Source organism: Amia ocellicauda, chromosome 13 (assembly GCF_036373705.1).
Source record: "Amia ocellicauda isolate fAmiCal2 chromosome 13, fAmiCal2.hap1, whole genome shotgun sequence".
NCBI lineage: Eukaryota > Metazoa > Chordata > Actinopteri > Amiiformes > Amiidae > Amia > Amia ocellicauda.
The window spans coordinates 9,891,985-9,914,420 of NC_089862.1; the positions used below are offsets into that span (position 1 = coordinate 9,891,985).

General features: G+C 41.7%; 2 protein-coding genes across 2 annotated transcripts; one reads left to right on the top strand and one right to left on the bottom strand.

The window, feature by feature from the left end:
* Window positions 1–2,845: 2,845 nt before the first annotated feature.
* On the bottom strand, window positions 2,846–9,007 carry syt4 (synaptotagmin IV). Its single transcript, XM_066719868.1, has 4 exons — window positions 8,397–9,007; window positions 6,066–6,904; window positions 4,565–4,685; window positions 2,846–3,895 (listed from the first exon to the last, which is right to left on the bottom strand). The coding sequence occupies exons 1-4, from the start codon at window positions 8,428–8,430 to the stop codon at window positions 3,585–3,587; spliced, it is 1,305 nt and encodes a 434-aa protein (XP_066575965.1). The 5' UTR covers window positions 8,431–9,007; the 3' UTR covers window positions 2,846–3,584.
* A 10,912-nt stretch (window positions 9,008–19,919) lies between these two features.
* Window positions 19,920–22,092, top strand: LOC136766994 (C2 calcium-dependent domain-containing protein 4A-like). Its single transcript, XM_066720965.1, has 2 exons — window positions 19,920–21,030; window positions 21,509–22,092. The coding sequence occupies exon 1, from the start codon at window positions 19,982–19,984 to the stop codon at window positions 20,885–20,887; it is 906 nt and encodes a 301-aa protein (XP_066577062.1). The 5' UTR covers window positions 19,920–19,981; the 3' UTR covers window positions 20,888–21,030; window positions 21,509–22,092.
* Window positions 22,093–22,436: the final 344 nt, after the last annotated feature.

Here is a 22,436-nt window from a genome sequence, read left to right on the forward strand (position 1 = left end):
ACGGATAGAGAAACATATTACTAGTCATCTATCACCTTAGAGTTTCATTAGATCACTCCTGAAATCTATTTGAATTTAAACCCCATTTAAACTAACTGTGTGCAAGGGCTGCAGTTAACACATTCCCCTGTGAGGACGCACACACTGAGCGCTGATAGGCTAGGGGTAGCAAGCCAGTACAGACAATCTGTCTAAAGATTGTTATGATGATACATAAGAACATAAGAAGGTTTACAAATGAGAGAAGGCCATTCGACCCACCGTGCTTGTTTGGTGTCCATTTACACTGGCAGATACAGACGGGTGCAGGATCCAACAGAATTCTTGTGTTGGAGTTTACAATTTGGCCAATTCAACCATTAAGACCTCTGCAGCACTGTTGATTTCATAAGAGCTCAAGTATGAGTCCCTGTGATGCCTACAGTTCTCAAAATAATGCTGGGGTTCAGTGGGATCCAGAGAAACACATACCAGGCTTCAGCATGGACTTGCAACCCTCCCAACACAGGTACAGAACTTAAAAAAAAACAAATCTGATAAAGATTCCTTAACAGACTGGCAAGCAAACATATTATTGGATGGTGGAAATGAAATATGACCTCTCAGACCATTCACCCAATGTCCACTGTGACCACTGCAAACAATATGATGCATTGTTGATACAAAAAAATGAAGTAGACTGTGTTCTGTTTCATGGTGACATCTCTGTTTTGCACTTTTCTCTGTGTGCTTTTGTTGAGATAACACTGTCTTTTGTTGTTTCTGTACATCTGCAAGCTCTCTCCCTCCCCCCTCCCTCCCTCTCAGTTCGCTGTAAACAGAGCCATGAATGCTCAAGGATGTGCGAGTTCACAGAAGATGTTGCTTTGTGTAACAATCTACAGATGACATAAGGGAGCAAGGATAGAAAGACTTGTCATCCTTTTCTTTGCTTCAGAGCCAAAGTCAGGAATAGAAAATGATGTCAGATTAAGACTGAAAATAATGTGGAGCTTCTGGCAGGAGCTGAGAGTGATGTAATCTTCACCAAGACAAAGACCTACATCGACTGCTCTTATTTAGAACGCCAATGGAGGGCCGGGAGGGATCTGGGAGACAATTAACTGTTAAGAGAAACTGTTTAGTATGTTAGTATTTTACTGCACTATTATGCTGTTAATTGTTTCTCTTCTTTCTTATATTCCCTTTGTCCTGCTTTATTTTGGTTTTATTTCAATAGTGAAGTCAGCACTGTAAATGTTCTCTATACCTCTTTTCATTTAGGTTAAACCCGAAACCATTTCCTAATGCTATTGCACAGTCTGCTCCCATTCAACCTCCTTTACAGTTCTATCCCAACACGCTACATATGATCTCTCATCACTTTCCATAAAAGGTGAATTACTATGCTTTATCTTTAAGGGTTGTTTTCATCCTAAGAAACGATGCCCTCATTATTGGGTAGTTGTAATGTTAATAAGCATAAGCAGACAATTTCTGCATGAATAGCGTTTCTTTATGGGTGTCTCAGTAACACAAAGCGATATGGAACAATTGCCTTCTCCTTCTGGCATGAGATTGCACACTTCCCCAAGCTGTCCCATCACTCTGACTCCTGGGCATAGAACATTATATACAAGCAAATATTATTGCAATTAGATATTGATTTTGCTTGGTTCAATGTAGCACCGAAGAATGCCCTGCATACAAGTGGATGATGGCTGCCCTCCATTGCGTTGTATATTCCTGTGATTCAGCCCAGCACAGAGCAGGTTCAGTTTATGGAGCTTCTAGAACTTCAGACCCTCTTGTTGCTCTAGACCGCCCCCTGCACAGCCAGCTTGGGAGAGTGTGACTCGTTTTCTTCAGGCTGTCATGCTGAGACCTTGTTGAGAAGTTCACTGTACCTTTACGGAAGGCACTTGGCCTTCATTTCTAACTTTCACAATGTTTGTCAATGGGTTTACCTTGATTCCCTGTGTGATTACACTATTACGATTTCATAATTGTAAATGCTTATTAGGGCTGTGTGATACTACCTCTTATAAACCTTTATGCACCACCCCTAAATACATCATCTCCAGATCCTGAAATTTCACCCTTGTACTCTCTGTCATAATAGCTGCAAGACTACAGCTCTTCTCATTGTCCTTAGCAGGCCCTTCCCAGCCCTGTCCTGCGTCCTCTGCCCTGCATAGTCCTGTAGTCGCCCCTTAAAATATACTACACATACATCCATATATATTCGGGAGCACTAAAATCAAGTTAAGTACAAAAGACTTAACGATCTGTGTTCGGAAAACCTACTAACACTTTATATATTACACATATCTACATATCTAAGCAAGCCAATTATCTAGTAAATTCTTGCATTATGTGGCAGTGCTCTTTGACAGAGGGTTGTGGAGAGGAGACAGCCATGTGTAAGAGTTAAAAACCCCATCATGGTCAACACTACCACTCAAACCCAAACCCAAGATATTTACCCCCTCAAGCAAAGATCTGAATTTTGAATTTTTCCCAGCAGATGGACTGTTTTGGAAAACACCAAAGTGAGTGAAGTCCAATTAGGTGTCTTTACAAATGTGTGGATGTGGATTTACACCAATATGAGTGGAGCGAGATGAGTGACACACCGTCTACTGTGTATTCCAAGGTAAAAGATAGCACTGAAACACACATGGTACTTTACTTTTTTATCGCGGCTCTCGCCTTGTTCATGTGATACATGTGTCAATCCATTCAACCCATTTTCTGTGTCTTCCTATTCTATGACAGTAACACCACCGGGCATCAGTTCTGGTTCAGCCCACGCATTCAGAAACTGCAAACTGAGCACAAATAAATCACTCCATTTCAAGACGGCTGTGTTCTCAGAACTGGACATGGTTTATATTAAGGTACATATACATTGTCAGACTGCTTTTGTGCTCACAGTTTACAGGACAGAATCTCTCACTCGACCTCTTCCTCTCGACTGCACTCGTTCCGTCCCACCTCATACACACTCTCTCCGGGTATCTCAGGAACCAACTGCAGCATTGAAATCGCCTAATTTAGGCTGCTTTCCAATTGGCATGAAATATGAAATACCACTTTTACTTACAAAACTCAGAAAATTCCAAACAATCATAAAAATACAAAATTAATTAATTTATAAATGAATAAATAAATAAAAATAGATAGAAAGGTAGAGATAGAGAGATAGAGAGATTTTAACAGCATTATATTATAGAAGAATGCATTTTATGTATCTTTAAAGTTTCTTTCCAAGAACAGTTCACAATAATAATAATAATAATAATAATAATAATAATAATAATAATAATAATAATAATAATAATAATTAGACAATCAGCTATACAAGGTTGAGATGTATTGGGTGAACATGGAGTACCATTATTGAGAAATCAGTGACTATCTTTGGATAGTTGATGGTCAGGTTCACTGACTCTTCCTTGAGGCGCTGAACCCAATAATGTGATCAATCAATGAGTGGATAATTAATTAACCTCCCTCTGGCCTCATGAGCCTGGGCTGGTCTATCAGCAGATGGTTGCGATGAAGATCTGGAGGTGTGGGGGAGTGGGAGGCCCGTGGTGCCGCTAGCCATCGGTGAGTGTGTGCCACTTGGCGATCTGTCTCCGCGGGTGGTCGCAGATCTCACGCCAGTGCTCGCCCATTGTCCCCTCTGTGTTGGCGCCGAGCAGCAGCCGCCCGATCACTTGGTTGCGGGCCAGGCGGTCCGAGTCGAGCAGGAGTAGCTCCACGCTGGTGTCGCACAGCCCCGCCTCAGAGGGCACGTCGAACACAAAGAGCTCGTTGAAGACCGGGTTGGGAGAGCACTTCTTCACATGGGTCTTCTTCTTGCACACACGCTTCTTGCCCTGGTACAGGTTCACCTTCACGTAGGGGTCTGTGTGGATGGAGGAGGGAAAAGCAGCTGTCAGTCTTAAAGCGCTGACAGGAGGACTGGAGGGAATGAGCTTTAAAGACACTGTGGTCTAGACCCAATCCAAATGTTGACCTATTCACGAATCGCAAATTAAAAACTTGTATCTTGTGTTCGTATGTATTAAATAGCCACATTCTGGTTCATCTCAGGACAATCTGGCCTTGAGAATACACACATAACTCGGACCAAGGTCTATACAATATGGCTGAGGCTGAATAGCATGTGAACATATTGAAATAAGGAGCAAATGCAATCATTCTTGTCAGAATCCTGCTATAACCATTAGTGTGACAATGCATAAAAAATGCACTCTCTCAATTAGCCCTGCTGAAAGGTTTTAATGAAATGCAAATATACTATGAAATCATTTGCCATTAATCAATTATATATAAGCAGGGTTCATCAACTCTGTGCGTGGTGCAAAGGACGCCTACTTTTATCAAATTGAAATCTCATTTCCCAATTCCCATTTTCTTAAGAGGACCAATTTGGCTTTTTTTTTCCAGGTCTTAAACTGATACTGATGTAAATAGTCCTATAAAACCCTTCTAGACTGTGACCTTGATTTGTTAAGCAGACCGTTGTTTCAGTGCCCAATATCAGCGTGCTGTGGTTGTGGATGTGTCATACCTGACAGGTTGTTGGAGTCAGGCTTGGGTAGGTGGCGTGCCTTCAGGACCACAACAGTCAGAGTGCTGGTGGTTGACTGGTAGCACAGGGACACCAGGAGCTCCCCACGGCCCACACATTTCTGTAACACAACCGAAGAAAGAGAGGACAGTCAGAACACAGTCTGCATCCCCCAGCTCTTTCTAATCCCCAGAGGGAACACATTGGGAGCATAGGTAACACTCAGTCACGAAGAGGGCACAAAGAGACAAAACAGCCAACATCCTACATATCTCTCTCTATGTGCCAACAATATCTTTGTCTATGGATCTATCTATCTAACTGAAAATCTATCTGTCTATCTATTCATCTAGAAGAAGAAGAAGAACTTCAACTTTGTTCATAGCATGTTGTTTAACTATTCTAAGCTGAAATGTTTTGGAATATCCAACATTCAAAGCTGATAAGTATGTGTCATTTATTTTCCAGGTCATGAATAAAAAGCCAGTGGAGTGCGTAGTTGTGAAGTGGATGTTATGAATGTTGAGTTTGTGAAGTGCGTTTCTCGTGGTGACCCTCCTGTAACTGACACAGTGGGAAAGCATGATTGTTCAAGGGGGTTTGTATTCTAGAACCACACAGGACATCCCTCTTAAACATGTGAACGTGCAATACATACAGCTTCAGTATTCATTAGTGCACCTGTATAATTAAGTAACTGACACATTCAGACACCGATGATGGATAATTGACATATGTGTTGCTATTATGCTGCTATTATGGCTATGATTATGCATTTGACAAAAATCTACTCCTGTCAAAACAGTCGGATACAGATATCCTGACAGATAGTTGAACATATTGCAGTGAGTGGAGCAGCGATGTTAATTGTGCCACCTGTATTAATATATTCTAACCACTATAAGTATGTTAATATTATTTCTGGGTTATGTACATGCTTCTTCGTCTTGCAAACCATAAAAAAAACGAAACATAATTTAGATTCAGCATGCACAGTGTGAGCCACACCGTTTTAAATGTGTGCAGCTATGCTTAACTTGGGATTGAGAAAAGGCTCTCCAAGAGATGAAATAACAAGCTGTTCCTTTTTTCTCTGAGGCAGTCTGAGGGTGCCTAATAGTCTCTATCAATCATTGCTGGGTATTTTCAAGCTGTTTTTGAAGCACTGTTGCAGCATTGGAAATTACATCTATGGAAATGAAAGGTGAAATTGATACAGAATGCAATTTGTTATTTATGCATGGTTATTTGTGCCACAGTAGTGTGTGTGTATTTGCCCCACAATAATTATAAAGTGGAGCATATAGATTGGAGTATATGAGTGTGTGCTGTAACTGCAATATTGTGTGCGCTTGTGTGCTGTGGTACAGGAGATGTGTGTATATTTCAATTGCAATAGAATGTGCATCTTTTCCCTACAGTAGTATGTGTGTGTGTTAACTACAACAGAATATGTGAATTTGTCCCTACAGTTTAGAAACTGTGTGTGTCTTTTATTTACCCTAATGTTGCGCTTGACGATGTCACGGGTCATGAGGACACGCCCATCAGAGAGGTCAATCCCGGCCAGGGGCACCAATGCCTCCCCGATGATGTCATCCCGAGAGAAACGGTCGAAGCTCAGCACCATGAAGTGCAGCGCCAGCTCAGACACACGGCTGTAGGGGATCCCATAGAAGCTGAAGGTCTCGTCAAAGGCGGGGTCCAGGGTCTTCCTCAGCACGCGGGTCTTCACCTTGTGCTTCTTGTCAGGCAGGATGGTCATCTTGACGTAGGGGTCTGAGGTCAGGGACTGCTCATCCATGGCGGAGAGCCCATGGGCCTCCTTGATGTTGACAATGAAGGCTTTCTTGTCAAAGTTGTACTCAAGTGAGAAGAAGAGTGTGCCCAGCCCAGCTTCCCTGTCCGGTGGCTTTTCAGCAGGCGTGAGGGCCTTGATGGAAGGGGTGCTTTCAGGTGTGGCCAGCTCCCTCCCCTCTTCAGTGAAGCAGTGGTGTGGAGAGGGCAGCTCCAACTCAGGGGAGCTACGGACCTTTGGATGAGGCTTGGTGAAGTTTCCATTGAGGTCCCGCTTCTCCAGGTCCAGGTGGAGAGCAGTTTTGGTGCTGGATGGGCTAGGAGTGGCTTTGGTCAGTTCTGTTTTCTCATCAGCCCCAAACTTCTTCTTGTTGTTCAGGCTCTCGGGGTAAATGTCCACCCCCTTCAGCATGTGCACAAACTTGTATGGGGGTGTTTTGTTGGATTTGGTGGACTTGCGCTGGCAGCATATCCATGCAAACACGGAGACGGTGAAAACCAGTCCGAAGGCGCTTATAATTCCAACTGCTGCTGGCACCTCAGCTGCAAAACAAGACAAGAGACACTTGTGAACTCTTTGGAACTAGAGCCAAAAAAAATATTGGGAAAAATGTGTATGCATTTCAACTGCTGCAAGAGATTGAATTGCACAGACATTTGGAGTCTATTTTGCTTATCTATCTCTCCAACTCTCTGTGATTCCATTATATTCAGATCTTGTGTCCAAATGTTCACTTCTTGTACATTTTAAATATATTGTATTATGAACATTTTTAATACTATTAAATGAGTATCTATGGTTACCCTCATAGAAAATTATATTTTTGTCATTTTTACCTCATTGCATTTTAAACAATGATATATACCTTTATCTGTCTATCTGTCTATATACATGTGTGTATGTACATGTGTGTATATATGTATGTGTGTGTATATAATTGATTTTTTTAATATAATTTATTTTTCAATCATTTTGAAACAATTCTCTAATTATGTAAGGGTGCTATATCAACTCACTGTGTCAGTTCTGCATATGCAGTCTACTCTCTGCTGTCTTTCTGTCAATTGAAATGTATTACACACACACATATATATATATATATATATATATATATATATATATATATATATATATATATATATATATATATTTGTGATATAATTGTATCGCAAATGCACTGTATTGGAGATTGTATAACTCCTTAACAGCTGAACAAATATGGGAGATGAACAATTAGCATTGTACACATCTACATTTCATATCTAACCCTTTATATAAGTTTCCCAGTCTATATCTTTCTACTGTCTATCTACCTTTCCATATCCTGTTTAGGACAGTCAGGTCCAGACTCTTTGACTTCTAAGACTGTCCTCCCTTTGTGTCACTACAGTACTGATCCCTGCTGGTAAGGGCGTTACAGAAATTATGCGCAGCTCCTCTAAGACAGCTGGTCCTCTAGTGTAGGTAATACAGCACAGATAGCATCTTGAGTGACTCAGAATTGCACAATCTCCCAAACAGCCACGCCAAAATCCACATTCTAATTACCATCTGATGCAGGTCTTTCATTTACAGGCTGGGTAAAAATAACAACGGCGTGTGCACTGTGGTTCTTACACTATCTTTCAACAGCAGGGGATCCATTAAATATGAAAAACTTAAGAAATGCAATCACATGCACCGTACAATCTATCTATGTATGTGTATATTTTGTTACGTCATTTTAAATATATAAAAAAAGCATTAATGCATTTGAATACAAAGCGTAAGAAATAAATATGAAGTGATACAAGTAATACAACAATACGGAACGTGATATATTTATGTGGTGATATACAGTCGAAAATAGACCTGCAAATCACGTCCCTGGGTAAGACAAGGATGAAGCACTTTACAAATGAATACATATTATAAATGAATAATAAATAAATGTACTCCTGCGTTGCAGATCACGGGTGATACCTCTCTATTGCCAGGTCTCTCTCAGTCACCCCGCACCGAGTCCCGCACCGAGTCCCGCACCGGCGCACTTACCGAACTGCGCTCCATCCGCCGCCACAGGGGCCATGATGCGCCGGGCTCTGTCCAAGGTGCTGAAAAGGCACTGCGAGATTCCAGCGATCCTGATCGTCAGAGCGCTTGAGTCCTTCCGCCAAATCAACCTTTTCTTTGCGCCCTGTGAAAGCGTGTGTTGCGATCAACTGACACTGGCTATTGTGCTATTCTAAAAACTGCCCTTTCCATTAAATGAATAACCAACTAGGACTCCTTTTCCTTTGATCCCTCAGTCGCTGTGCTCTCCGCGTACTCGCTGCGCTCCAAATGTCTCTGAGGCGTCGGCTTGGCTTGGCTCTGCGTCCCCCCCTGCTCCTCCGACGCTGACGCAGTTCTGACGAACCTGTGTCTGAAATCACGGCCTTTTCTCCGAGGAATTGCAGAACAAGCTCATCAATTATTGTAACTGCCTGGCTGCGGGAGGTTCATCCTAACTGCATCTCCAGGCAATAAAACACAATGTGGTATCGTCCTGGAAAATGACTCCCGCCTGGGCAGAATACGAAATCACAACACTTTGGTTTTAAACAGCAGGGTTTTCTGAATATGGAGCTGTTGGCAGGCACGTTTCTTTTTGTGGAGGATTTAGCTGGTTCCTCAATGGGGTGAGAGAAAGACAGACAGAGAGAGAGGGAGAAAGGGAGAGAGAGGGAGAGTGCAAGCAAGGATACAAAATCAGATCATCATTACCTATCACAGCCTCCAGTCGTGTTCAAAGGTGTGTGTGTGTGTGTGTGTGTGTGTGTGTGTGTGTTTGTATGTATGCATGCATGAGACAATCTAAGCATTACAGATCATTATTTAGTCACTGCTCTGCAGTTACAGTGCTGTGTTACTCAGCTACAGCCAGGGACACCGCCCTAATGCTCACTACCTAACCATGATGTCTGTGTCCCAGCCTGGGGAATGCCTGGTCCTGTAGGGAGGGCACTGTTGGTGAGGGGGGTAATGCCCTGCCTTGTTGTGCTCATCAGAACTGGTTTCTTTTTTACTGATATGCTCATTATAAAGACGTTTCAGTGTGACAAAGAAAGAGATCCTGGGTCACTGTATGCATCAATTGCTTATATTGTTTAATTTCATGATGATCTGGATTGCGATTACTGATAATATCTTACCTTCTGTGTTCCAGGCCGAGCCTAAATTAGACCCAGTGGTAGTGCTGCCAGTGTGTCTCGCTGAGCACCTGAGTAGCTCAGTCATCACACAGCAGTGTTTAACCCTTTCTCATACCAGTTCCTCTTTGTGTATTGACAGCTGCATACTTCCTAGAAAAAAATAGCTAGCTGTGAATTACTTATAATTGTTGAAAAGGCTGCTTGTGGTTTACATGCAGTGTGTCCTCTCTTCTTTGTACACTGGGAAAAATCCCCCAAAGTGGTTCAGAGCTGTCCACTGAGTTCTAGACGTATGAAGGTGAGCAGCACTGAATTGCTGTCCTTGTAAGACAGGGGCAGTATTGCACAAGAAATGTTCTGCTACAGAAAAATTAAATTACATTTTGCCTCTTCAAGGACGAAATGCACATTTCTCTTTCTTAGTGGCTTGTGGATCTATGTGTTTAGCTGACATTAATACTCTCCTGCTCCATTGCCACTTCATTTCAGTTCAAGCCTTTTTGCTTTACAGATGAGTTAGATGTCTTTGACAAAGCGACCCAGTCGAGCAAAAGTAATTTACTGTATTTGCTGAAGAGAAAAAAAAATCATTACAGTGTTTCATGACTAAGCTCTGAACCCCTGATAAATGAAGTGGAGTCATGATTGATTCAGGTTGCTATACTTGAATATATCATTCTGACTGCTTGTTTAAAGTTTCATGTTAATGCATTGATATAGTAACTTTCATAAAGTATTGTATCAAAATGTGACACAATCAACATAAGTCACAATAACATAAATAACAAAATAACAAATTAGCATAACAATATCCTAGTCCCTGTACCCTGACTAGGTATACCCTAAGTTACTGTGGTGTAGAAGTTTTTATTTCAATTAGGGTTTCTCATTTTTATGCTTCTTCTTTTTTTTGCCAGAGAAAAAAGTTTGTGTTATGGTAGTCTAACAAGATACACCAGAGAAATGGGGTGGGGGGGTGAATATTGGGTGGAATGTCCTATTTGAAATTAAGTCTATTATATGAATCTCTTATGATAAACAGTTTGTTGTATGTGATTGTTGGTTTTGGTGCCGTTATATTAATGTTAATTCCAGTGAACAATCTTCCATTTCCTTTCTGTTTGCTGTATTACAAGGATGAGACTAGCAAAGGGCTGCAACTATTTTGTTAATTGTAGCTATGGACATACTTTTTAATGAACACATTTGGTTTATTTTTTGTTTGATGAGTTGACATTTAATTTCAATTTATCCTGTAAGGATTTCAAATAAATTGATTCTACCAAGAATAGACATTTTCACTTCATGCTAATGCTTTATTCAAAAAGTCACTGGATAAAGATTAATTTTGTACAAAGTGTGAAAAGTATACCCAAACTCAGGGGCCGAGCCCAAACCATGAAAACCAGCCCCAGACCATTATTCTTCCTCTACTAAACTTTACATTTGGCATTATGCATTCAGACATGCGTTTTCCTGGCATCCGCCAAACTCAGATTCATCCATCGGACTGCCGGATGGTAAAGTGCGATTCATCGCTCCAGAGAATGCATTTCCAGTGGTTTCATTGTGTTAGCCTTTATTAGCTTATACAAGCTGTGTTGTATTAACTCTGAGTGTGAGTATCTGAGCCACGCCCATTGCCCCATGCTGAAATAATTCTGTGTAAGCTGGATGTACTATATTATGGTGTTCTAGATGCGCTGCGATTTTAAATAATTGTATACCTTATGGATACTTGGATAACAATAGCTGACAAATCTGAATATATACATAAAAGATCAGAGTGAGCTCGTTGGTCTTCATATTCCCTCCTGTGGTCTCTTATTTGTTACTACAGCACTGGCTGTGGGAAGATAACTGCTTGCTGTTATTACTGAGCCAGTGTACAGTGTCTGAGCAGGAGATTTCCACTGTCCTGTTAATTGCTGTGTTCAATGCAGGTATATACAGTGAGGGGAAAAAAGTATTTGATCCCCTGATGATTTTGTACGTTTGCCCACTGACAAAGAAATGATCAGTCTATAATTTTAATGGTAGGTGTATTTTAACAACAACAAAATCCAGGAAAAAAACATTTCAAAAAAGTTATAAATTGATTTGCATGTTACTGAGGGAAATAAGTATTTGACCCCTTCCACTTAGTACTTGGTGGCAAAACCCTTGTTGGCAATCACAGAGGTCAGACGTTTCTTGTAGTTGGCCACCAGGTTTGCACACATCTCAGGAGGGATTTTGTCCCACTCCTCTTTGCAGATCCGCTCCAAGTCATTAAGGTTTCGAGGCTGATGTTTGGCAACTCGAACCTTCAGCTCCCTCCACAGATTTTCTATGGGATTAAGGTCTGGAGACTTTTTTGAAATGCGTTTTTCTGGATTTTTTTGTTGTTATTCTGTCTCTCACTGTTAAAATACACCTACCATTAAAATTATACACTGATCATTTCTTTGTCAGTGGGCAAACGTACAAAATCAGCAGGGGATCAAATACTTTTTTCCCTCACTGTATCACCTGCTGCTGTGGTCTAGGAGGTCACAACCCCAGCTCAGCCATTCCATTGCACATGTTTGTTGCAATCTGTCCTTAATTATTCAAGTAATCTCCTGCTGCAAGGTCAGTTAAATGATTGAGGGTTAATTAAGTGAATTTCACGCTGTACTGCCATGGGAAAGGGTTGGGCACCACTGCCCTGTGAGGAGGAGCTGTGTGCTTCCTTCCCTGGAGCTTTCTAATCCAATGTATTTCGGCTCCTAAAGTCAAGAATCAAATGCGATGTGAATTTACTATAACAGGGGGCAAAATATTTACAATAATGTCGGTCGCAGAGATGAAAGATTGAGTGATTGCGTGAGCGACGGACCTATTTCCTATGCGGCGAAGTGGTCGAGACACTGACTGATGACTGCAGTACACGCAGAGTTAATAGAAATGGAATTATGCGCTGTCACGATGAAAGAGTTCTGCTAGTAATTCAAATGGATGAAATTCATGTGCGTTTGGACACAAGTGGAGAATGGCTCTGAGCCTGCAGTGTATTTGCAGACCCTGTTGGTTGATTTTCCCTTCGGGGAGAATGCTGGAAGGAAGTGCCTGCTACGCTGTGTTAATCAGCCCTTTTTCCATGCAGGCTCCAGATTCCTCCCCCTGACTTTTCCCCTGCTTGTCTCCCTTCACAGCCACAGTGAGGACAGATTAAATGGGGCTGGCCTGATCCCACAGCCAGAGGAGCCAGAGCAAAGAGCTTTAAGAAAACCACCAGCAGGTGATATTGTGGTTCATTTGTGGACTGTCAGGAACTTCCCCTTTACAGACAGGATACATACATTACAATATGTCATTGTGCTCAAATAGTCTTCTACAGTAATTGCATTTGGCAGTACACAAGCAATATTTACAGCACTGTGGTAAGGTGAGACAGGCTGTCAATAGCATGCAGGGTAGCAAGGTGAATTTCTGCTGTTGCTCCAGGGAATGCATGTATTGGACAGTTATTGGAGATGTGGTTCAGAGAGTCCTTGATTCCTCACTTATAGAATAGTTGAAAACATCTGGATACTGAAATAGTCACACAAAATGGTGGCACTTCAATGGACAGACTGTATGAAGCAAAAAGGTAGCTAATCCCGTGTGACAGGACCAGAAATAATAGTTTTATATATAAATCTTTCTTACTGGATCAGTAGGGTGTGTGCACATCTATATGGGAGGGGGAAAAAATAACCTGAGTATGGCTGTCCTGGAGACAAGTTGAGTATTTATTTATTTTAATTTGTTTTAATTCAGTTTGTAACGCCGGGGCAGGGACACCATCAAGGACAGCCAGATGATGTGAGTGACCTGGAGGTTAATTAAAACCGACAAGCTGTTTCAAACTCATCTCCTGCTCCTTGATTTCGAAAACCTGCAGAGATGTGCACTTTTGCTGCACACAGCATGCTGGCAAATGTATGTCAATGAATATTAATTTCAGCCTTTTTTTACGAGCACAGAGACACACTACCAAAATGTAGAGAGCCTCTTTAAAATCCATTGATCTCATTGCAATGTTTTTACAATACAATGCATACGTAGTCATACTATTTTAGTTTTTATCTATTCATACAGTTGGTATTTTAAGATATCTTGGTACATATTTGTTCCTTTTGAAGCTTAGTAGTTCTGCACATTTTTTCAGTCACTGTAGCCTCACCCTTTACAGGCATGTTCTCTATTGATGTTCTCAGCTTTAAACAGGAACCCTGCTGCTGAGGAGTTGCATAGCAAGAGTATTTTATAATTATGTTGATATTCTAACTGAAATAATCTGCATCTGCATTTGGTGGCATTGCTCGCCGGTATTATAGTTACACTAGCTAAGGATTTTGTGACATTTTACATCACAGCTAACTTTTAATTTGTTACATAATTATTTCTTAAGAGGCAACACCCATGTTTGAGCAATTACCATTCCTCAGTTTGGAGCTGAAAGTTACAATTGATCAGTATCAGTCTTATGTAACTTGCTTTTTGCAACTTAGTATCTAACTGTCTACTCTGTATCTCCAGCTTTTTGCCCTGGCTGTGGGCAGTGAATGGTACAGTGCTGGTTCTTGGGATTTGCTCTCTCCCTGGAGGTCAGACAGCTCCCATTAAAGCTGTGATGTGTTTCTGAACATTTTCTATCAAGTCTAATTGTACATTTTCACAGTTTGACTGCTATGAGGGGGAAAAAGCGTAAAGAGAGAGAAAAAAAATTGTTATGAAGATGGAAGCCTGGAAGCATCTTTCCCTTTGAAGTGAGTGTTAATAATTCAAGAGATGCGGTGACTGGATTTCATAATGAAACAAATCCATTCCAAAAGCCGGCTGACTCGCGCAGTCCAGACACACCGCCCCTGGGGACGTCGGGGACACATTACCGAACTGGAGAAAACACACAGACAGTCAGACACTGCCACTACATCACAGCCCAAGTGCCACAGGAGAAGAAAGTTGCATTTCAGAGAAAACAGGTTGTACAACCACATTTGGGAAAAGAAGAAGGGAAAAGATACTGTGTGCCTGGAAAAAACTGAGATTACTAACCTCTTCAAAACCTTTTTGCAGCTAAGCATCTGGAGAAAAGGGTTGCATTGATTTAAAAAAAAAAAAAAAATCAAGGCCACATTATTGCCCAGACCTGGATCCAGCTATTATCACATTATCCCTTTGACAGTTTGGGATGGGACAGGGCTCTAAAGCTGCCCCTAAAATGAAAAGGAAGCATAGAAATTGAGTTATTTTAGTGTCATATTGCCTTGCAGTAATTAAGAGTATCAGATAAGGAAAGGTTTTAACACTCAGTTGAAGTATTCTGTTTATGTACTTTAATGGATGTCTCTAAAGCTCTGTCCGCTCCCAGAATGTTTTAATGTGATAGTCCAGGAACGGCACATGCCCAGTCTGCTCACTGAGACCACTGCACAAAATACGACAGAGCAATTGGTGGAGAGGAGAGCCCTCTGCTGGTTATGAGGAATGAAGACAGAAACAAAAACAAACAAAAACATTTTGAATTGTTCTCAGGATCAAAGTGATCATTATCATTTCAGTTAAACGATGGTCTGTATCTGTCCTCAGTTGCTTGACTGTGATTATGATTAAGTATAAACTAAACTTAATAGACAATTGGCAAATATATGGTAATGCATTACTTCAATTATGCTTACATTCTCAAGATGGCCTCCGGACAACTCTGTGGGGAGAATTTGCTCTTATTCTCACAGAGAGCTGATTGACTGTTCTGCCTTGTGTTGTTCACTGATGATGTACCCTCTCAGGCTGAGTGTCCACTGGGCCTTCACCAGAATATAGATACGTATTCCAAGAAATCTCAATAGAAATCAGATTTTCCTTTAACATTTACTACTGCAGCAGTTATTTTTGGAGGAAAGTGTTATCTGGAAATAATCTTCCAATCAAAACAATCAGTAAGCACACATGCACTCTAACAAAACTCTTTACTTTCTTCTTGTTTTACTTTAAACTTTAAATGTTTTATTCCAGACCAATTGTTGTCTCTGAGGGACAAAATACTGCAGGAGAATTAATGGAATTGCATTTACTGCTCATTTGTCACTGTGGGCAATATTGAAATATCAAATGGAGGATTTCCATTTGTGAGTTTATAATCAATGTATGTACCTGGAGAATAGCTTTGCTCATTTCAGCGCTATTAATCATAAGCCTGCAGAAATCAGATGGATCTGCGAACCATTAGAATGATCTCGTAAATCCATCCCTGCCGCCCACACTCCTGTCAAGTGCTTTCTCATTAGCATATAGATGCACGGAGCACATAAAAGCCTACTTTTCTCTTATACTGTAAATAATAAGGTACTTACATTTCCTCTGGGAACACCTCTACCTCTATAAAAGTCAACACTTCCAGTTTTATGACAATTTTCTGAAAAAGAGGCACCCCTTTCTTCAGAAGCAATTACTCTGCACTGACACATAGGCGATTCGGCCTTTTCTGGGTTTATCAATGTTCTCAACACCGGCCCATCCCTGACCCCTGTGGGATCCCTGTGGGATCGTGGCTCAATGTGACCTGTGGGCTGACTCAGATATAGACCCAGAGGTCTGCTATAATGTATCAAAAAGTACCTGGTCCTGTGTGAGACTTTCTTACACTTATGAAAACATAAAAAACAAAATAAAGGGTCCATTCCCTGCTTCTCTCAGCATCACTTCTTGTTAACAGCACCATTACAATCAACTGCATCCTCAATACATTACTTTCCTTGTTTGTTTTTTTCTATGTCATAATATAAAAAGTATAGTCTATGAAATGCATTGTATCATTCTGGCTTCAGTCCAATCTATACAAAAAGATAGTGTATTTAAATCAGCTTTTATTATCATTCTTTTCATTGTTTCTTTCAATCATTCTGTTTCGTTGCTCCCACTAAAACCACAGTCTGTACATGTAAATCCTGGAGATGAACACAACATTTTATAGTTGTCAACACTGGCAAAAGCTACTATAGCAGCAGTTTCACCCAGAAGAGGGCAGCATTTAACTTAGTTTCGGAGTAAAGGGACTTACTGAGGCAAGCCTGTCTCTCTCATCCCCTGACTGCGCTGAGGATGCCTTTTAGCATCAGAATCAGCTATTTAGCTTGATTTCGATGAGATTAAGAATTATAGCCCTATGGAAGTGTATGTGTGTTTAACCACAACTAGACTCCCAGCCCCTCTGCTTGTGATTCTGCAGAGCAGGTTGCAAGTGTGAAAATGGCTCAGCAGTAAACTGTTCAAGTTGCGCCAGAGATTATTTGTTTGCACACTTGTTTTCAACACTATAAAACCACACCTATTACAACAATAATAGTGGATCTCATGGTTTCAGAATACAAACACCTGTCTCTGTCAGGTTCCTTGGTCAGGTAATTAATTTCAAACACAGACTCAACCATGAAGACCATGGAGCTTTCAAAGCAAGTCAGGGATAAATATATTGACAAGCACAAGAAGGGTAAAAAAACAATATCAAAGTCTATGGATATCCCTGTGAGCACAATGTACTCATCAAGAAATTGAAGGTGCATTGTACCACACAGACATTATCTAGATCAGGCCACCCCACCAAACTGAGCAGGGTGGCAAGAATGAAGCCTTCTCAAAGCCCATATGGAGTTTGCAACAAAGCACCTGCAGTGATTCTGCAAATAATATGAGACCAAATTGAAACAGTCAAGGAGGGTGGTGGCAGCTTCTCCTCGGTAGGGCCTGGAAAGCTTGTTAGGATTGAAAGGAAAGTTTGATTCATTCTGCTAAAGACTGGGGTGAAAATGTACCTTTCTACAGGACAATGATCTAAAGCCCAAAGCCAAAGCTACACTGGAGCATCTAAAGCATACAAAAGTGAATGTCCTTGAGTGGCCCAGTCAAAGTCCTGCCTTGAATCATATAGTGAATCTAGTGGAAAAACATGAAAACTGCTATGCTTATGCAATCCCCAAGCAACTTCAGAGAGCTTGAGTAAATCTGCAAAAAAGAATGTGGAGAAATTGCACCAAGCCAGTGGACAAAGTTGGTAAAGACTTACCATGAAAAGACCTGCAGCTGTAATTGCTGCCAAAGGTGCTTCCACCAAATACTGGAGGGGTCTGAATACTTATGCAATTAACATATGTATTTTTTTCTCTTTAGGTTCTGCTCAGTTTGACTGTAACTTATCTTACCCTTAAATGTTTTCAGTTTGAGCATTTAAGTTTTGAATAAAATATTGTATGCATCATTTTGTAATTTCAACAAAATTGGACACCATTGGAAAGGTCTGAAAGCTATTGCAAGGCTAGAGAGCTAGAGAGATAAAGAGATAGAGAGATAGAGGGATACACATGTTGTCCATCAAAAAGGGCAGCAGGACTGTATCTCATCAGTCATGGACACTCTGTTCCAAACACATTGTCTCACCACACAGAGATACACAGATAACAGTGTTCACATGAACTCTCATTGCACTGACATCTTGACTGTTGTTTTTTTTTTCAGGTGGTTTGGAAGATTTAATTAAGAGGAATATTCCCTGATTTCTATTAAAAATTAAAGCCTTTCAAAATGCCAGGAGTACATTTAATCATCTGAAAGAAAACAGCCTTTGAAGAGACAATGTGCACGTGTCAGTGCTGAGTGACTCACTAATGGCCAGTGACTCTTTCCCTTCGGCCTCCCCTCCCCGAGGATAAGGTGGGACAAGTGGGACAAGGTCTGAGTAGTTTGTTTTTGCTGTTAATACAAATGAACTGAAGTGGAGTGACCAAGACTTCGGATGGCAAAACCTCCATCTGCACCTTTGCACACATTCAGCAATGTGACATTTTTATCAAAGCACTGAAGAGCTCTGAAAGGTGGAGACTATTTGTTTTAAGAGCAGGCATGCATCAAGTCACATGCACCTTTCCACTGTTTAGAGCAACTCCATGATCACACGTGGAGTTGGGCGTGCACTGTTCACAATACAACCTGTCAGCCATGTCTAATAGTAAACTTGGAATAGTATTCTCAAGTCTATAATGTTCTCATCAGAGCAAGAGTATCCTTCAACATAGCAGTGCATCATCATCATGTAATATATCATCTTATTGATTGCTTAAGTGCATGATTTACATGTCCTAGCTTCTCTGGCTCAGCTGCTCAGTGCTGGGATGAATTACCACAACAGCTCCAGTGCGACCGAGTGGCACACGTGTCCTGACAGTGTATGATTCCACCCCTACTCTCCTACTGGGAGGGGACATTCACACTCAACGTGGGCTGCAGGTCTGGGCTCCACAGGGGCCATCTGTGCTGCTTTGAATTGCTGTTTACCATTCTCTGTATCTCCTCAGCCTGTACTTCTGGTCAGAGCACAGCAGGAAGGGCAATGTAATCCTCCTTTTAAGCCTTTCTGCTTGGATTAGATACTTATGTTGTGCCTCCTTTGTAAGGATATCTTATTCAAATAAGGAAATGTTTCCTTTTTTCATTCTCACCTTAATTACCAAACCCCCCATGTGGGCAGAGATCCTCTCATCACTGGGACTACTGCTTTCCCCTCTGCAGCACATGAAACCAAACCAGCAGCTGTTTCTGAATGAGAACATTTCCAAACTGCCCCCAAGTTAATACAAATTGATCTGCTTTTAAAACGATATACGATTCAGGTTTGTACTTTGTGATTTGAAAGTAGGTAAATGTTTTGATTGGTCTACATCTTTTTGTTTGTTTAACTCTTCGTCTGGTAGCTGCCATGTCCCTCTCGAAAAATATCCCCAGCCTACTTCATGAGTCTCTTAATTGCATGTCATTGTTATTATTATTCTAATTAGTAGTAGTTGTAACATTTTTATTTTATTTTATTTGTTTTATCCAGAAATGATATACAGTATAATACGTCATAAAATAATGTTCGATTGCTGGATTACAAATCTGCCCTTCATTGCTATTATAAGGCAATCGAATTATGTTAGCTATCTGAAACTAGTTGTTCATTGATTGCATATGCTTAAGTGATACTGCAATTGATTGATTTAATATATTGTTTGTACAAATCTTGTTTGTCTTATTCTACTCTGTACACTATGTTATCAACCCCAAATGAAAAGAATGTGAATTGCCGTTTATACTATTTTGATATGGGGAGAGCTTGCTTCTCTTCTTTAAAATAAACGTGTGGCTTAGTCGGATGGTTTAGTTTTGAAAGTCTAAGCATACTCGACTACTTGCTGCATCAATGTTGCCACGGCTTAAAAAGAAAAGCAAAGAACGAAATAGACTTTAAAACACCTGTATTATAAATGCAGTCGATCTGCCTGCAGCCTTGGCGACAGCATAGTTTTGTTGCTGTGACGTCAATCCCCCAGGGGCGGCTTGGGTCCGGTCGGGGTATAAGAGCCCGGGGGCGAATCCACTGACCACACATCCAGACTGATCATCAGCATGCTCTCCGCCAGCTCCCAGCTCTCCCTGCGCACGGCGCTGGACAGTGTGCTCACATGGACCAGCCTGAAGTGCAGCAAGACTCCAGCCCAGGAGAGACCACTAGCCCGCAACAAGGACATCTTCAGTGTTGTGGTCACGCCTGACCGCATTCCCCAGTTCTTCATACCTTCACTGGAGGTGGAGCATTTCTTCGTGCAAGTCAACAACAGGGAGAGAGGGCAGTCCGACTGTGCGTCGCCTGAGCTGCCTGTCCCCTGCTGCACCCCACCCAACAGGAACACCCCTGAGTCCTGCAGTGCCCGTAGAGGACTGCCGGCGCGCAGGGAGACTCTGTGCAAGAAAGCGTCCTTCCAGTCGTTTGACGGGTCGTTCTTCCCCCTGGAACTGGAGCGAGCTGCCGACCATTCCGACCCCGCCACTCGGGCTGCCCTGTCGTTGCCCCACCTGGCAAAGATCACCACCCCATACGGCTTCCTGGCGTTGGGGGAGAGCCCGAACATCCGCAGGAAGGAGTCCCTCTTCTTCGAGCAGGACCCCCAAGACATCCGTATGCTGCTGTCCCACCGCAAGAAAAGTTATTCCCTCTCCAGGAGCCGCTCATCCCCTGTTGGCGGCTCTAAGGAGCAACAACCCCCGGCCGAGCAGGAGGAACCCCTGGCACATTGTATTCGCTGCACCCGCTCAGTGTCCTGGGATGTCATTTGCAAAGCCACCTCAACCTCCCAAGCGCCCACTCCCACTGCCACTCCCACTCCCACTCCCACCAGCAAGCCTGCGAAGAAGCGATTCCAGGGCCTGATCAAGAAGCACATCTCCAGCATCAAGCGTATGCGCTCCAGCGGTTTCTCGGCCGAGAAAACACGCGTCCCTTTTAAAAGGGCACAGAGCCAGCCTGTCCTCTGAGCTGAGCCAAGAACATAACATTTAGCAAAAGCCTCCGTCTGTGTGAAGACATGCAGTGTACATTACAGAGAAGAAAGAAAGAAAAAGAAAGAAGTTAATTTCAGCACCTTGGACAGGGATGTGCGCTATTCTCCCTGTGTCGGGTAAGCGCTGTCAATTAACCTTGTCAATTAATACAGTGCTATAGTACTATACCGTACAATAATACATATCAATATGTCGTCTTCACTAAAAATAGCCTTTATTTGTTTTAGGTTTTTTAAAGCCAAATATATGTCTGTATTCTTAAGCTTTACAGTATAATATTGAGCCTCATATATTTCCCTTCTCACTGTTTTGTTTTTGTTTCAACTGGCAGAAACTTTTATTTAACTCAGATTAGAATGTGTCCCCCATTGTATTTGTACTTTTAAAATGGGGAGGGGGGTTAACAAATGGTTTGATGTTGTTGTTTACTTTTAGTGTTTACAGAAATGTAAAAATACAGGATATGATTCATACTCTAATGGACATCCCCTTTCCCGAAAGTATCTACAAAAGTTACAAATCCTGTAAAATAATTTAGATATGAAAGAAATTAAATATATTGTGTGCTCATGATACCTGACCTCTGTCCCCCAGCAGGTGGCTGTGAAAGCCTTGCGAGAGATCCCACTGCCAGCCTGCTGCCGTGCAAGACCAGAGCTCCTCCCCGCCTCCGCCTCTCCTCTGCAACCAGAGATCCTTTATCTCAGTGCCCAGACCCGGAGCAGGCCAATTCTGAGACAGCTGCCAGAGCCTGTTTGCCTTGTGATAAACCCTTTATTAAAGAAACAAAATTAGCTCAATACCCACACCCCTGCTTCTGCTACAGTCCATCTACAGTCCATCGTTGATGTGAGAGTGTTTGCTTTGGTCTTAAGAGACTGTGATTGTTAGACAGCAACAGAAACACGATAGCGTCACAACTTTATCTTTTTCAAGCTAACAGCGCCTATAAATGTTACCCTTCAGTCCCCTGAGTGCCTGCATTTCCCAGGAAGAGTGCTGGCAGTGTATGAAGACACTGGTTGTTTTCAATTTTTTCTGAAAGTAAATTTGCAAACTGACGATTGCATATATGTTTAAAGTCTGTTCATTTGTTTATTGCAATTATGTTTGTTATATTCTTATACAATTTTGTTTTTGTCACCTCAATTGTCATTTTGCATTAATGGCACACTGTAAATAAACATTGTAGATATGAGGATATCTGTGTATTTTTGCAATCTTTAACACTTTTATGAACTCCCTCATACAGACCTCATACAATCCACACTCAGGATGGTAACATGACAAGTGGGATTCAAGGGCACACCCCCACAGAGATTATAGCCTCAATCTAGACCAGTGCTGAAAGGGAGGGACCTGAGACACATTTTTTCAGGTCTGATTCCCTGTATGAGTGGTTGGAGATGTCAAAGCCTTAGTCGTTGAGTTCTCTTTCTTTAAAATCCAGCTTTGATTCTGAGAGATGTTGCCTCCCTGTGTGTCACACTGTGGATAACTCATTCTGTACAGCGTCACATGA

What these genes read in the sequence shown, in the direction of transcription:
- syt4 (XM_066719868.1), bottom strand. Translation starts at nt 8,430, where the DNA reads ATGGCCCCTGTGGCGGCGGATGGAGCGCAGTTCG. An exon ending in GGCGGATGGAGCGCAGTTCG is followed by an intron (nt 6,905 to 8,396) that starts GTAAGTGCGCCG and finishes CTTGTTTTGCAG; the next exon opens with CTGAGGTGCCAGCAGCAGTT. An exon ending in TCGTCAAGCGCAACATTAGG is followed by an intron (nt 4,686 to 6,065) that starts GTAAATAAAAGA and finishes GTTGTGTTACAG; the next exon opens with AAATGTGTGGGCCGTGGGGA.
- LOC136766994 (XM_066720965.1), top strand. Translation starts at nt 19,982, where the DNA reads ATGCTCTCCGCCAGCTCCCAGCTCTCCCTGCGCACGGCGCTGGACAGT.